Source organism: Mercenaria mercenaria, chromosome 16 (genome assembly GCF_021730395.1).
Source record: "Mercenaria mercenaria strain notata chromosome 16, MADL_Memer_1, whole genome shotgun sequence".
In the NCBI taxonomy this organism is placed as follows: Eukaryota; Metazoa; Mollusca; class Bivalvia; order Venerida; family Veneridae; genus Mercenaria; species Mercenaria mercenaria.
The window spans coordinates 25,811,179-25,827,767 of NC_069376.1; the positions used below are offsets into that span (position 1 = coordinate 25,811,179).

Below are 16,589 nucleotides of genomic sequence, written 5' to 3' on the forward strand. Positions count from 1 at the left end.
TAATTGTTTCTGGTGTATAAAGCCAGTACACGCTAAGCCTGTTTTCTGGGAAGAAACAGTGTTGGCCTCTTACTTGGGTAAGAGAAACTCAAGACCTGGACCTGATTTAAACCCAATTAATCAGGATTGAAAGTCAAGCTAGTTACCACTACATGACCGGGCCACACATAGCAAGTAAGCAAGTTATTAGATTATCACAAAATTTGGCCTGTGGCATATTTCTAAGGTAAGTTCTCAAGTTTGTTCAAAAGGTTCCGTTTGGCCAATTTTAGCGGCCGTAAGTGCCTAAAAACCAAACTACCGTTAAACTGTAAAACTTCTTCTACACGTTAACTAATTGATTGGTCACAAATATTACTGTATTTCATTCTTCTGTAATTCTTGACCAAGCATGTTTATATAAGCCCTCTTAGCCCCTTATACGTTAACCCAAAACTTAAAATTGAGAAAAAAACTTTAAATGACTTTTCATGAACACAATTTGATGGATCTCCACAACATCCTTTTAGAGGGTACCAAAGACAGGAATTATAGGAAAAAAACAACGTTTTTAACGATTTCTTCTTATGAACGTCTTGATAACGTGGTGATCCAGGCAATTCTTGTTTGTTGAATCTTTATGTTGTAATCTCTCAAGTTTGTTCAAATGGTACTGCTTTAAACTAGTGCCTCCATAGCTAAACATAGAGAAACATATAAATGACATCTACTCATGAATCAATTGATGGATCGTCTTTTGATTGTTCAAAGATTTCACTCGGTACCTTTCAGGGCCACTAGAGTTAAAAACAGTAAAGCTTTCAACAATTTCGCAAAACTTGTCTGTAGCATCTTGTATAGTCCTCTCCAAAGCATATTCAAATAGTTTCATTTAGCCAAGATTTAGGACCACCAGAGCTTAATATAGAAATAATCTTTAAACAACGTCTTCTCATGAACTAAGTGATGGCTCTTCTCTTAGCATTCCTGTGTTTTAATTTCCATACTTTAATCATATGGGTTAGCTTTTCACATTTCATTGGTCAGCGGAGCTAAACTGAAAACAAATAGCTTCTTTTGCTTGAACTACTTGATAGATCTTGGTCTGTATGAGCCTTATAAAGGCCTCTCTCATATTTGTTCAAATGGTTTTGCTTGATATCGGGACACGAATTTCCTTAAAATAGAGATAAATGATTTCTTTTCATAAATCAGTTGATTTATCTTCACAAAACTTGGTCTGTAGCTTCCTTTTATAGTCCTCTCTCAAGCTTTTTCAAGTTGTTTGGCTTAACCTATTTTACGTCAGAGCAAAAGAGAGAAAACATTTCAAACGAACCACTTGATTGATATTCAATCAAATTGAATCAACTTTGGCTGTAACATTATTGTAGGGTCTCCAATTGGTTCTGCATGGCCCAGTCGTCCCCTTCAAGGCACAGCTACAGCAAAAAGTAGAGAACGAAATATAAACGACTTCTTATCTTTGCCTCTAGCATCTGTGTATTGTTTTCTCTCAGTTTTATTCAAATTCTTCTTCAAAGGCAGAAAAACCTTAAATGATTTCTTCTCATGAACCACTGGATGGGTCGTAACCAAACTTATCTTTTTCACATTTGTTTTCAAAAGGTTCCCCATAGCAGCTTTTAGGGACTGTCCAAGTAACAATAGTAAACTCACTAATAAATTTTGAATTAAATGACCTGCTTAACAAAATTAAATGTTCACCAACCTGGGTCAGAAGTAAGGTACAGAAGTCATGGTCCTCTCCAGACGAGCGACGTAAGCTCATTAGAATAAAGATTGGACGACAATCGATTACAATGAGTTAACTTGCATTTCATAAGGCGCGCAGACAGGATAGGGACAAGATAGATTGAATATTAATTTAAAGTTAAAACTGTAGGTACGAAATGAGGATGTCACTAGCTTTCTTTGCTCTTTCATTCGCCATTGCTTACAATGAATTTCAAGAGGTACTGTCACTTTCTCGTGTCACTCCGTTTGAAGGGATATCTTCTCTAGGAGGAAACTTGTGCCCAGTGAACTACGTTGTCTTCGAGCTAGAGGAAAGTTTGAGTGGCATACACTGCGCCCGGGTTTGTCACTCCTACCCCACATGTCTTGGAGTGTTTTATCAGCCGGAAACACTAACATGTTTCGGATGTTCGACTGACAACAAGGCTGATTTCCTGTCTACGTCAACATCACCATCCCTGTATTTTAGACGAGCTGGTAATTATATTTCTCTACATTTTGTTTAAATAGTTGAAATGCAAAATTAGTAAATGGTTATCTTTAATACCATTTATGATTAAAATGTTTTTAAGATTTCGTATTCGTTTAAATCCATTACTGCATAAGATGATCCAGTAATACCTACTATTGAAGTTGCATAGTTGTTTTAATGACCGTTTCGAAGATATAGCTGTCTAAAACGACTAAACCGTCCATTAACAGCAACTGACTAATAAACTTACAATCGGGGGTTTCGAGGGAAACGTCCCAAAAATATATACATGTCTTTTGTTAAAAAACATTGCAAGTCGAGCACTCCATTTTGACCTTCTGATTATCCTGTTCAGGGTCCATAGTATTCGTACAGTACAATAAATAACATTTACAGATTATAAGCTTTGAAGAGATGACACTTGTGTAAATAAGAACAATTTAAATTATAAATATGTTAAACACTAACATTTCTTAAGCTTAAGATTTAAAACATGGTTCGTTCTTTTATTCTAGTTAGGGAAAGAAGATAAATTATTTTTCAGAGTCAAAGTATTAAAAAAACTCCTTACTTTCTAGCTAGTCTAAAACATCTTTCACTGCCTCAAATGATTTTTGGAGAAACATCAGACAAAATGAAAATATAAAGAACGTTGCCTTTCCTATTAGAATCGGATGACATTTAATAGTATTGCTAAAAATCGGCTCATAAAAACCGTGCTGATGCATCTTGGATTTTGAGTTTAAAGTAGTGGACCCGTGATGAGAGTCGAAAATTTTTGTATTCGTATTGACATCCTTTTATAGCTGCTTATACCTGTATTATTCGTCGACTGAGTAAATTATTAAGTACTTTTTGATGGCAATAAGAGTGCGTAGTATATAGGCAAAAATAGTGCATAAAGTAATACTTGCACATAAACAGTGTACGTTTGTTGTTGTTTTTGCTGGGGTTATGGGGCCTTTTTGTTACATTTTTGGTTAAAGTATTAAAAAAAATCTTAGATAAATTAACTGAACAGTAATTTCGTAGTTCTTAGTTCATTCCCTTCGTTAAAGTTTACTATTGTTTTGAAAATGTTAGCACTAGAATTCATTAAAGCTGGCAGTTTTAAAAAAGATCGATCAAGATAATTTACAAAAAAAAACCCATCAAACTTTAAGATGACAACCAGAGCTAGAATTTAATCCACGTCGAGTCGAAAGAGCCTAAACAAATAGAAATGAATCTTTTTAAAAGGACATTTTCCATTTCAAAATTCAGCAGTATATTAGTTATGTCATAACTCTAAAATAGCCGCCCCCCATGATTCGCCATTTCCTAAAATTTCAAACGGCTACATCTATGTCAACATTCAGTTTTAAAACTTATTTTAGTGCTAAAAATGTCTGGAATTTGCTTTTATATAAAATGTACTTATGTATGGAACGCCAGATACAACTTTGATGGTTTATTGGCATTCTATTGTCACAGTGTTAAGATTGCATGTGCTTGTACGTTGTCATTCTCTTTCAGGTACAAGAACATGTTCAAAGTTTTCGTGCTACCTGCTTGTTCAGACTGTTCAGATTTGGAACGCTGCAAAGGTAGAAATTCTAATATATTCCTTTCAATATGCTATGATTAATATGTCAAATTATCTTTTACAATACAGTAAAAATAGATACTTTAAGCCATGTATCACTTGAGTATTATATTGACATAAATATTATGCTCATTTTGAAACATTTTGATACCGTTGTATTCATCTCGAAGGGAGCTATCTCTTGATCTCTTTGATTTGATAGTTTGAGAGTTCAAGTTTTAAATTACTGTTATATTGATCTGAATTGTGAATGTAAAACTAAGCTATGTCTATTTTCTATTTGTATATAGAAAAAAATAAACATAAAAGATTGTAAAAAATGAGTTGTGTCCAAACATAAATTCCTTATATCTGACAAGAATGTCTTCTATAGAAAAACAGCGAAATACAGGTTCATATGTTTTTCCCTAAATTATAAGCTATCATACTCCTTGTGAATAATAATGGCGGTATGTTCCCTGTGTTAGAAATTAGCACAGTTTGGCAAAGGTGCAGCCATATAGGCGTGGAGTGTTTGACTCTTAAACGGGAAGCTGCGGTATCGTTCCTTTGTGGGAATATAATTTTTTCAAGATCCCTTTACGATTGCTTTACTACTGGTCAGAAGTCAAGGAAAGAAGTCATTAAGGGTAGTAAGTATAAGTTGTAAATGTTTTACCCACACTGTATAATAAAAATGTATCGAGTTAAAATGAAACACATACTGTACCTCTTGTATATTATAGGAGCACTGTGCGTTGCTGGGAGGATTCTTAGCTGACATAAAATCGCAAGAAGAACAGGAGTTCCTAAGCAAAACTCTGTTGAATAACAGCGACGGTCAGTATATTTAGTGTTTAGAAGTGATCAGTCTGCTTTTGACCAAGTAACTGATCAGTCATTCGTTCGAAACTTTAACGTCCTGTCAGTTAGTTCTCTGAACATGTTAGATGTTCATTACAGGTATCTCTTAATAGATTTTGTTTTCTATCCTGATTGTCCAACCAAGATCTCGATTTTTAGCATAAATTTATAATTATATAGATAAACAAATAATCATTTAATAGGTTTCGGCCGCCCGCTTAGCTCAACAGGTAAGAGTGTGGGTCTACGGATCTCGGGGTCGCGAGTTCGATCCTCGGGCGGGGCGTATGTTCTCCGTGACTATTTGATAAACGGCATTGTGTCTGATATCATTAGTCCTCCACCTCTGATTCATGTGTGGAAGTTGGCAGTTACTTGCGGAGAACAGGTTTGTACTGGTACAGAATCCAGGAACACTGGTTAGGTTAACTGCCCGCCGTTACATGACTGAAATACTGTTGAAAAACGGTGTTAAACCCAAATCAAACAAAATAGGTTTCGGATATTTAATTGAAGACGACGGCACTATTTCTTCACTATCTTCTTTCGCTAATAGTTTATTCAAACAAAAGGCAATATGCCCATGGGTTTACAACATGTGTATACATAATATAAATACATGAAAATCGTCAGTGGTATAAACTGACATCATGTAAATAAATGCGGAAATAATATAAATACATGAAAATCATCTGTGGTTTAAATTGACGTCATATAAATAAGTGCAAACATAATATAAATACATGAAAAACACCAGTGGTTTAAACTGACATCATTGTATATAGCGTTAGCTTTGGAAATGGCGACAACGTGTACTATTTTCGGCATTCGTATTCAATTATATGAACATCCTACTTTACGACACTTAACTAGTTTACGACAAAATGTGCGAAGTTACTTCCATGTTTATGTTAAATGGATTTAAATTTTGGAAAATGAGCTATTTGGTCTGCACAGATTGTCGGTCATGGTAATTATATCTATAATACATTTGATATATACTGATTCTCATACTTTATGCTAGTTGTCAGCTGCTTGGGCTGATGTAATAATTATAGAAGATTTGTGAGTTCTAGTATTTGGGTTCCTTTTATGTATTAGGTCAATTGACAACCTTAAGTAATATAAAATTACAAATGAAATGGTTTATCAAACTGTTGGGAATAAAATAAATAATAGCCGAGAATAGCAAGTAGTCATTATTTTAAGTCTGAGATAAGCTATAGTTTAAATATGCAGTGTAAAACCGGTACAGATGGAGAAAGGTGATAAGTAAAATATATTGTTTCTTTTCCCAAATGCTTTAAAGGTAAACATTGATATTTTTTATTATTGTCGGACTCTCTGATGACAATAATTCAACAAATTTCGGGATATTAAGTCTTTTCCAATAATATGTATTTATATTATTATACTGAATTTTAAGCTGCTTAAAAAGTGTGCATTCTAACAGAAAATTAAATTCATCTTCTAATTTATTACACTGTAAACATTTTCTTTCGTTTCTTTCAAGTTTTCTAGGTTTATGCCATCTTCCTGTCTCAATTGCTAATCTGTGTGCCGAAACTCTTAACCTTGTCAAAGCATATCTATTTTTTATTGTATCTAAGTATACATTAATCCTTTCACTTAACGTTATTCTCATTGGTTTTGTTTAGACTATAAGGATCTTCCATGCCTTCCTGTGTCAGACGGGGTTTTCTCTACCCAAGGGACAGTGTAAAATGAAAAACCGAGAGTTGGTGAGGTTTTATATCTAAGCTGTCCCGAGGGTTGAGAAAATAGCTGTCTTACACAGGCAGACTTGTAAGATCATATTTCTTGCTTGCCTATCTCGTTCAAAATAGGTCGTGGCCTTAAATAGGGGCATTGATTATATCATTTATGATGTCATAATAGTGTCATATAGTATACTCATGAATGACGTAGCCTAAGTGCACGCTATTTTAGACAAGGTTATTCCCCAAGGAAAGACAGGAATATATATCCAAGGCGCTTTCTTGGACAAATGTGTATTTTCCTCGCTAGATAGACAAGAATTGTTATTCTACTAGTTGGAGTGGTTTATTCAACGACGCGCTACCATTCTCTCACATCACACAGAGCGGACGCCGTGGTCAGGTGGTAACTCTATCTGCATACGAAACCAGGAATCATGTGTTAGAGCCTGGGCCGCTCCTCCAAATAATAAAAGGAAGAATCGGAGCGTCTCTGTATCTTGTATTATCTTCCTACTAATATCACTAAATACACTCACACACACGCGCGTGCGGGTGCGCGTCGTCGACGTCAATTGAATACTTTAATACTTCGTCCAAAGAAGATTATTAAATAATTATGTACACATGAATTGTTGTTTTCAGCTTATCTGTATTAAACACATCTAGATATTTAATTGTTGCATATTTCTCATTTTTGCAAACAGATCTTAACCACAAGATACATTTTATAACATTTTACAATGTACATTGAATAATGAATAATTTTACGGAAGCTGCTGGTTCGATCTAACGAGCTGTTGTTACATGTACCTACTCTATTTTGACACAGATACGCTTAGAGTATTTATGACACTGTTAACCTAATTATTTTGACTTTAGTGAAGAGTAAGAACTTGTATGAAGTAACTTGGGCATTATATAATTATATATATAATTAGTTTGAATCTATTTTTAGTTCCTGACAACATTTGGATTGGTGGTAGGAACCGGGAAGGAGGAGACGTGTTTTTCTGGCTAGATGGTACATCGATAGGCTATGAGAATTGGTATCCCGGTGAAGGATCGGGGAAAAAATGCATGATGATATGGGATCACAAATGGCATGATAGGGTTTGCAATCATCAGGCATCAAGTATTTGTGAATTCGAATAAACAACCCATATATTATAATTATGGAAGTTTGCGAAGCTTTTCCAACTACAATGATAACATTTATATTCAACTTTAAAACGTGAAACTCATGAATTCATATTCCCACGAAATAGTTATTTTGATGACATTCCTGGCTTATGCGGTATGCATTAGGCAAAGTCGATAGTGACACGGAAACATTCAATGTATTCTTGCAAAATGGTAGTACTAATGAAATCCTCAGTAGTCATCCTTTATTTAGTATTGGTCTGTACTGTAAAAATATTATTTGAACATTGGTTCCTTATGTTAAACTTTTATTTCTTATGTGCTAAATTTCAGAATAACAAATGGCCACTAATGTAAAAGAATTTCAAAAGGATTATTTGCCCGTGTTGTAATAATTTCGGAATGACTATTGACCCATAATGTAAACAATTCTAAAATTAACTATTGACCATAATGTATAAAAATTCTAATTGATTACTCGTCCGTTATGTAAAAAATCTCAGACTAGATTAATGCTGAATTATCTCAAAAATTAATTAGTTTTTGCTCTGTACTTTTAAAATATCAGATTGACAGTTGTTCCGTAATGGAAATAAATTGCAGAATAAGTTTTAGTACCTAATGCAAAAATAATGTCAGGTTGTGAAGAAAATATACTGTTAATTTAAAGTTATAATCCTTGTCAGATTAGATTCCGTAACGAATGTAATATTAGGAAGATCATTTTTACTACAGCAATATATATATCTGTTAGAGACCCGTGGGTCGTTAAATATTTTATGATTTTATATCCATTCGTATCTCAACAATATTTGGCCATTCAAGTCAGACTAACGGGCGAATGTGTACATTAGACTGTTTCCTACAAATCTACAAAGTTATTTGTTTCCTTTTACGTTGATTTTGAACAGGATTATATCTTTAAATATCAGATTGACAGTAGGTCCGTAATGGAAAAATAAAGATTGATCTCTGGAAGATTCACTTGAAGTACCTACTGCAAAAAAAATGTCAGGCTGTAAAGAAAATTTACTGTTAAGTTATTATTTTGTCTCCACTACAGCTTAAAAGATATTCAAAGTCTATTTGATGGAGATGACGAAAACGAAAAACTCATACATTTATTTTGATAAATTTATTTTCTCGCGGTAAAAAGTGTGTTTGTTTTTGCACTGTTGTTGTTGTTTCCTTTCAATTGTATTTGAATGGTTTTACATGATTTACCAAACTCATTATTTATAATTGTCCCTTACGTAAAGTTATCTTCCAAATGCTGATTCGTATCGTATTTGCAACATTCAACCGTACAATATCTGATATTGAAGACTAATGTTGATGTATTGGATACAAACAAATAATATCATTTGGATAGTTCAACTACCGTATTAAGTAATGAAAGCCGCTGACCGAGGACTTTTTTCCTCACGAAATTCAATATGAATTCTTTACCAATTGTTTCCGTTATCTGGATATACAAATGTACAAGTCTGACCAACCTGGACTGTTTCTTTGTTTTTATTAAGAAATGTAAGCAAAACGGAAAACATTTTGACTCTAACCAAATTGAAAATCATATTTCGTCTGTGTTTTTTTTTCCCAACTGATTGCACGGTCAAATATTCTATTCTGCAAAGCGAACCAGCAAATTACCATGGTAGTTTGGTCACATTTCATATATCTTCGTAATAAAATACATGATTTATGCTTTCAAATAACCTGTCAATGACGTATTTGCGTGTAAATGTTGTGAAATTGTACCATAAAATATCTCCACCCGATTTATGCAGAGATGTAGTGAGTATTGGGTTAATGTCCTTAGAAACTAAATTGAAAAAAGTTTATAGGGCGATTCTTTTCCGAGCTGTACATGTTTTCGATAGCGAGATGGATAATCCTAATATCAAAATGACATTAACATTATAATCTAAATATTCTGCCTTTTTTAGAAAAAAAGCTAAATAGTTCTTCAGCCTACTTTAACTTGCAACTTAAACTGGCATTATCTGTTTTGTTTTTCTTTTTTTTTTTGGTATTGTTTTGATTTTTCATATTTAATTGTTTCTGAGTGCTTGTTTGTTCACAAGTTGCATGTAATCATTAATAAAAGCAAATGGATAGAGCTACAGGTTATTTCAAAATTAAAACTCAGCCATTCTCTTATTAACCTGTTACGCACCTGCATTTAGATAGCAGATGAACGTATTATTCCACCAACTGAACATGCGCTGTTTAACGCACAAGAAAATAAAAGACAAACAGCTTATAGAAATCTATATTTCATGTTTTTTTTGTACTTTGATAGAGTGTGATGAATTTTCTATTTAAACTATTTATTCTTGGACGATTATTCTGGAGTATCTTCAGAAAATATCTATGAAATTATTTTAAAAATGGGCAAGCGGTTGCTGAAAGTTTCTACTATAATTCATATAGAGAAAAAGGACAACGCGGTAGTTTAGGCGATAATATTTTTGATATAGATGATTCATTTTAACACGCTTGGGAGAGGAACATCCTGTTTATTTTTCAAATCAAACCAACAGCTTTTATAAAGAAGGTATTTTTCACTTGCCACTGTGTATAAATAATCTGAACACTCTTGCTTGTTGGTCACCAAATAGATAATTCTGTGAAATTATTTCACAAGGAGATGTCCTTTGAAGATTTTTGAATATGTTTTGAAGTGATAGCTTGTACTTTCAGAATACTTTTTATTGTTAAAATACCTATAAAATGTATTATTTTCTTAAGCTTTGAAGCTAATTGTCCACTATTTAATAAGCTGAAAACTGGAATATATTCCTTTACTTGAAGGAATGGTGTTTTACAAAATCATGTACACAAGTAGAGTGATTGTTTTATTAAATTATAATATAAAAAAAGTCTTATTTGATTTACTCCTTTTGAATGGAACAGAACAGAGCAGAACAGAAAAGTATTTTATTTAGTAATTTGAGAATTCAACAACTATGTAAATACAGTTCAATAAATAAAGAACAGTTCATCGCGATATCATTGTAATATTACATAGAATTATTTTACATAAAGGGAGATCGAAACTGAATATGTGAAGATGGTTTGTAAAAGGTATTATTTAGAACAGAAAAGGAGAGTAAGACAGAAACAAAGACAGAGACACAGAGGTGGAGGTTTTGTATATTTGGCTTAATATTAGCGATGCAAATCATAGACACAGGTATAAGTAAGTCCTCTACTTCATCAAGGATCACCAGCAAGCACGTCACCATCCAAAAAAAAAATAAAAAAAAAAAAATAAATCTTGTCATGGACAGATAGGCTGACCGTTTTTGATCAGTTGTGTATACAATTAATTTCTGACTAAACTAATGTAGACCTTGTAAACAAAACCAAATTATTTATGAACATTAAAGAGGCTATTACCATCATTTACTAGACTACTACTCTGTTCTTGTTTGGTGTATTTGTTTTGTTTAGTGTAACGCCATACCGAAACAGTTATAGTCCTTGTGGCATCTTTCAAGCTTTTTCGTGTTGAGGAAGACCCCTAGTCCATTCTTGTACAATCGAACAAACGTTCTTTAAAATAAGCGATAAAACATTACTATTACTAGTCCATGAATTTTTCCAAACATATCCAAAATCGTAATAATACAACATGATATTTATCTTGGAAAACAATTTGCTGTTTCTGCACGACTCTCATGAATACAGAATAGACCATTGTCAATACACATTTGTCTGTGTTTACAAGTCTGAACCAGTGCTAAAGAACACGAATATTACCCATAAATACATGCATTGTTTAAGGACTATTTGACATTAAAATTTTCTTTAAGAATTTTTAAAGAACATTTTCAATTGTCACACATTTGGTGTAACAAATGTCTGTATAGAAACTACATAATGTTCTATTCTTTAATGTAGGTTAATGTAAGCTATATCTAATGTTTGCACGTATTTTCACCGGTTCTATAAGAGCTACCAAGATTCAAGTCGATATTCATTAACACTTCTTAAAGGTTGACTTAGATTCTAATATGCTAAAACATCCATCCGCAACATATCGTTTTGCAAACATATATATAAATAATATATACTGACACATGTTTTGTAGTTTTTGTAATGATAGCGTATATATTACTCTACAAAACGAGTGTCAGTATACTGATTTAAACATTGAATTCCGGAAAATGACTGCCTAAATGGACCCCACTTCCGGACAGTCAAACGCCTTTAAAAACTCACCATTTTCAAGGAACTGTTACACATGTTCGTTTTGATGCATTTGAAATAGCGTGCGAGTGTTGAAATTTCACATAACTAGGTGGAACACAGTGTTCAGCAATTGTTTATTTATATATTTTTACAAATCGCATTCATTTTCAAAGGGGGACAACTTTTCAGAATATTTTAAGTACGGGACAGTACGGCAGAACATGTAATGGTCAGTTAAAATATTGGTAACGATGTTGTTCGTTTATAGAATATTTCTGTGTTTTGGTGATATACTCCTAAACCTTAATATGTTATTTCTTTCTAAATAGCATGTTTAAAACTGAATTTCAAGTTAATAACCATTTTCAATTGGCTATTTATAGTAGCCATAGTAGGCAGAACTCTGGTTACTCTGGCTGGCCAGAGTAGGCAGAGTTCAGCCAGAGTAACAAGACTTTATTAGGATTTTAACATGTTCTGGCTACTCATACCAAAGCAGCGTAACATCAATGCTTGAAACTTAAATGGCAGACACTAGAACATAGAAGAATACATGCATCCCGAATAATGTTGTACAAATAACAATTAATCAAATCATCCAGTTTTAGTTTCAATATTGCATATGCCATGTTTTTGTGATTTTCCTACATATCTGCGATATGTCACATGTATAATTGTTAAGCGCCCTTGAACGTATATTTTATATTAAATGGGCGCTCAACAAATCTGGATTAATAATAATAATAATAATAATAATGATGATGATGATGGTGATAATGATGATGATAATATAATAATGATAATAATCTCATATACTAAGTTTTTTCTGCAATGGATGCAATATGGTGTTACAGTATTGTAATTGTGGGCGAACATATGTTTTTAGACAGTTTCTTTAATATTATTGTTATTACATTGTACATATTGCTTTAGTTCTTGGTTAAGTAATTTATATGGAAAGATATATTTTTTCTCTTTTTTTGAGATTCCTATTACTTCGCATTTATCAGGATTGAATTCCATAGACCAATTACGTTCCCATTCATCTAATTTTGTCAAATCGTCTTGAACTTTGTAAGAGTCTATTAACGAGTCTATGTTGAGGTATATGATAGTGTCATCAGCAAATAAGCGTGTTCTACCTTTAACAGAGTCGGGAAGGTCATTGATAAAACAAAGGAAGAGACAAGGACCCAACACTGAAACTTGAGGAACCCCATGATAGAACTGGTAAAGAGTGTGAGCCTTCAACTACTACAGATTGAGAACGGTTACTAAGGAAAGATTGAATCCAGGATAGAGAGATTCTGTAGACACAAAGTTTCACGATCTTATAGAGAAGGAGTTGATGATCGATCTTGTCGAAAACTTCCGAGAAATCCATTACAATGAGCCTGTTTGTTTCCAGATTGGAGATTGTCAAATGTTTCTTGTATAAAGGATAATAGTTGAGCCTCACAGCTATGTTTGGAACGGAAGCTATATTGGAAAGGTGTGAGAAGATTATTGACTATTTTGGTTCTCTCAAGGTTGATTTTTTGTGTTTTATGTATCAAGTGATTCATAAAACGGACTTCTGCCAGAGTAGCCAGAGTTTCTAGGGCTTTAACATGTTGCGAAATGACTCCTTTTTGTACCCTCAGGGTTTTTTTAGTGTTTCATGTATCAAGTGATTCATCAAACGGACTTGAAAGAATTGTCTTACTTATCAGTTAGCAGTCCTATAACTGTTTAATCCAAACACAGTCAATATCGTTTCATACACGTACACAAGTAATACCGAGTTAATACAACATGGGATGTTGATTGTCTGGCATAAGTTGACCACAATCAATTTTTGAATGGCATTTTTCGTTTTGAATGACATGTCACAGGTACCTACCTTTTTCCAAGGGTTTGGATGAAATACCGTTATTAAGACGCTTTAAGTGTATGTGTTCACATGTCAGCATTTCAACTTCCACAACTTTAAAATGCAAATTTCAGGAATTGGTTGCCGTTAACAAGTACGAAGAATTTATTCTCCAATTTCTTTATATTATGTCTTCAAGTTAATTTATTTGGTACAAATTCAAGGCAAACACTGAAGTTAAATAAATAAAAAACCAGAAGCCTTCAACTAAATATTCTTTATTTTTACACTCAAAGTTATATGAAATTCACTGCAATTGTTTATGATATCAATATAAACAAGAGGACCCATATGGTCCTGAATAAGGTCCTGAATCGCTTACCTGGACCTTGTGGGTTATGACAGTCATAGTAAAAATTCGCAATTTTTAATTGTTAACTCTAAATTCTGGAAATTTTAAACTTATATTGTTTAAGATTAGAAGTATATTGTTAATCCACACAGAGAGACTAATATTGCCCTGGGGGTGGTGATTCAATCAAGTTTGAAAGAACTCCATAATAAATTTTGCTAATTTACATGCAAAATATTTCAGCTCTTACCTTTGTGGCTCTAAAAAAGATTTTTGCTATGTAAGTATGTCATGTTTTTTTCTATATAAAACAAAAGTAGGAACCATTTGGACTCTGGGGTGTTGATCTGAACATGTAAAATAGCTTAACTCTTGTCATTGCAATTCTTTTGAGAAGATTTTAAAAGATTTTCCTGTAAGACTTTGCAAGCTCATTAGCACAAGCGGAGGCAATTTTGACATCAGGAGGACATGATTTGCTCAATTTTAAGAGAGGCATTCACTAGGCCATGCTACATAAAATATATATATAGTCTGGGCCTAAAGGAAAATAAGAATATTTTTATAGGATTTAATAGATTACTCTATGTGAAACTTAAAGCTCCAAGGCAGATCCAATATGACCCCGAAGTCCATGATTTGAACAATTTTGAAAGAGATGTACTTGCAAATGCTTCTTGCAAAATATCTAAGCTCTGGGTCTTGTGATACTTGAGAAGATTTTTAAGGTTTTACAATATAAAATGGAATAAGTACTGAGTTGACTCAATCTGATAGACAAGATAAAAGTTGATCACAAAACCTCACCTTGTCACACAGTGACACGAACTAAAATAAAATTCAAGTATAGTGTATGAGGGTCATTAAATATATAATGGTAACTATTAAATATCATTTAATCTGACTTAGTCTTACCTATCAATTTTGTTCAGTAATTGACTTTTCACCATTTTCACACCGTTATGTACGGCGTTCCGTTTGGACAATCGTGACTTTTTATTTAATACTAAACCACGATGCACGATGGTACGATGATACACTTGATACATATGAAACACTAAAAAATCAAACCTGAGAGTACCAAAAGGGTCATTTCGCAATAGGTATTACAGTATTTTCTCTGGCTATTCTGGCTAGCCAGGGTAACTAGAACCAATGGACATCTCGGAAATTCTGGCTGTTCTGGCAAGCCAAAGTAGCCAGAGCAACTGACATCCTGGTTACTCGGCTACTCTGGCTAAACTCTGGCTATTCTGGCGAGCAAGAGTAACCGGAATTCTGGCTACTCTGGCTGTACTCTGGCTGAACTCTGGCTACTCATGCCAGCCATAGTGACCAGAGTTCTGGCTACTCTAAATAGCCACTTGAAAATAGTTATTAGCTTGAAATTCAGTTTTAAATATGCTATTTAGATAGAAATGACATATGAGTCGCGCCATGAGAAAACCTACATAGTGGGTTTGAGACCAGAATGGATCCAGACCAGCCTGCGCATCCGCACAGGCTTGTCAGGATCTGTGCTGTTCGCTAACAGTTTCTCCAAGTCCAATACGCTTTAAAAGCGACCAGCATGGATCCTGACCAGACTGCGCGAAAGCCACTATGTTTGTTTTCTCATGGCACGGCTCAATTATTAGATTTCATAATCAAATTCAGCTAAGACTGAAAAACTTTTGTGAACATGGGATCTGGTTACTCTGGCAAAAACATGTTTAAAATCCTAGAAACTCTGGCTACTCTGGCCAGCCAAAGTAACCAGAGTTCTGGCTACTCTGGCTGAACTCTGGCCAGCCAGAGTAACCAGAGTTATGATTTCTCTGGCTTAATTCTGGCTATTCTGGCCAGCCAGAGTAACCAGAGTTCTGACTTCTCTGGCTACTCTGGCTAAACTCTGGCTGATCTCTGGCTACTCTGGCTAAACTCTGGCTGAACTCTGGCTGAACTCTGGCTACTCTGGCTAAACTCTGGCTGAACTCTGGCTACTCTGGCTGCTCTGGCTAATTTCACGCACATGATTTTCTACACATTATGTCAATTTTAAAATGCTTTTTATCTAAAACAGAAGTAAAATTATAGAAGTGCTCTTTCTTTGGTCGCAACAAAGACAATGAGGTCATCGCACATTAACGTGACGTCATTTAAGTGTAAGCATGTTTAAACAACATATCAAAAAATGCCGTATAACCCAACTGCCGCTCTCCAAAAAGGTAAGTCATTACCTACAGGGGAACAAAATCACGTCATTGATTAAGGAGAGAAACCACAAGGCTATTTCATGCGTGTGTAATTTTGATTAGGAGAATGAAAGAAAGTCAGAGTAAACATTCAACAGAAGGGAGCAGCAAAGATAAACAAAAAAACGGTAGCATCTCATATACAAAAGGGAAAAACACACAGAAATATACATGTTTACAATTTTCAAATGGCTCGACACATTTGAGAAATGAAGTTACAAAAATATTTGGAACACTTAAACAGATAGATAGACAAACAAAAAATATCTGACACTTTTTCTAATGAAATAAACATGACTTCTGGTTTCAAGGCTAAACTTGGACATGTCTCTGAACATAAATGGATTAAATTGCTACAAACGCCCTTTCCATTTGGTTTATATGATAACATTAATAAAAGAGAAATTTCTCAAAAGATTCCGGAATCAATATATTCTCTTATTATTCTCAAAGACG

At 33.8% G+C, this 16,589-nt stretch overlaps 1 protein-coding gene across 1 annotated transcript; it reads left to right on the forward strand.

The window, feature by feature from the left end:
* The first annotated feature begins 1,838 nt into the window (after positions 1-1,838).
* LOC123540758 (ladderlectin-like) lies at positions 1,839-10,764 on the forward strand. The gene is made up of 4 exons (XM_045326021.2): positions 1,839-2,214; positions 3,725-3,795; positions 4,520-4,613; positions 7,314-10,764. The coding sequence occupies exons 1-4, from the start codon at positions 1,893-1,895 to the stop codon at positions 7,508-7,510; spliced, it is 684 nt and encodes a 227-aa protein (XP_045181956.2). The 5' UTR covers positions 1,839-1,892; the 3' UTR covers positions 7,511-10,764.
* Positions 10,765-16,589: the final 5,825 nt, after the last annotated feature.

What these genes read in the sequence shown, in the direction of transcription:
- LOC123540758 (XM_045326021.2), top strand. Translation starts at nt 1,893, where the DNA reads ATGAGGATGTCACTAGCTTTCTTTGCTCTTTCATTCGCCATTGCTTAC. An exon ending in AGATTTGGAACGCTGCAAAG is followed by an intron (nt 3,796 to 4,519) that starts GTAGAAATTCTA and finishes TGTATATTATAG; the next exon opens with GAGCACTGTGCGTTGCTGGG. An exon ending in TCTGTTGAATAACAGCGACG is followed by an intron (nt 4,614 to 7,313) that starts GTCAGTATATTT and finishes ATCTATTTTTAG; the next exon opens with TTCCTGACAACATTTGGATT.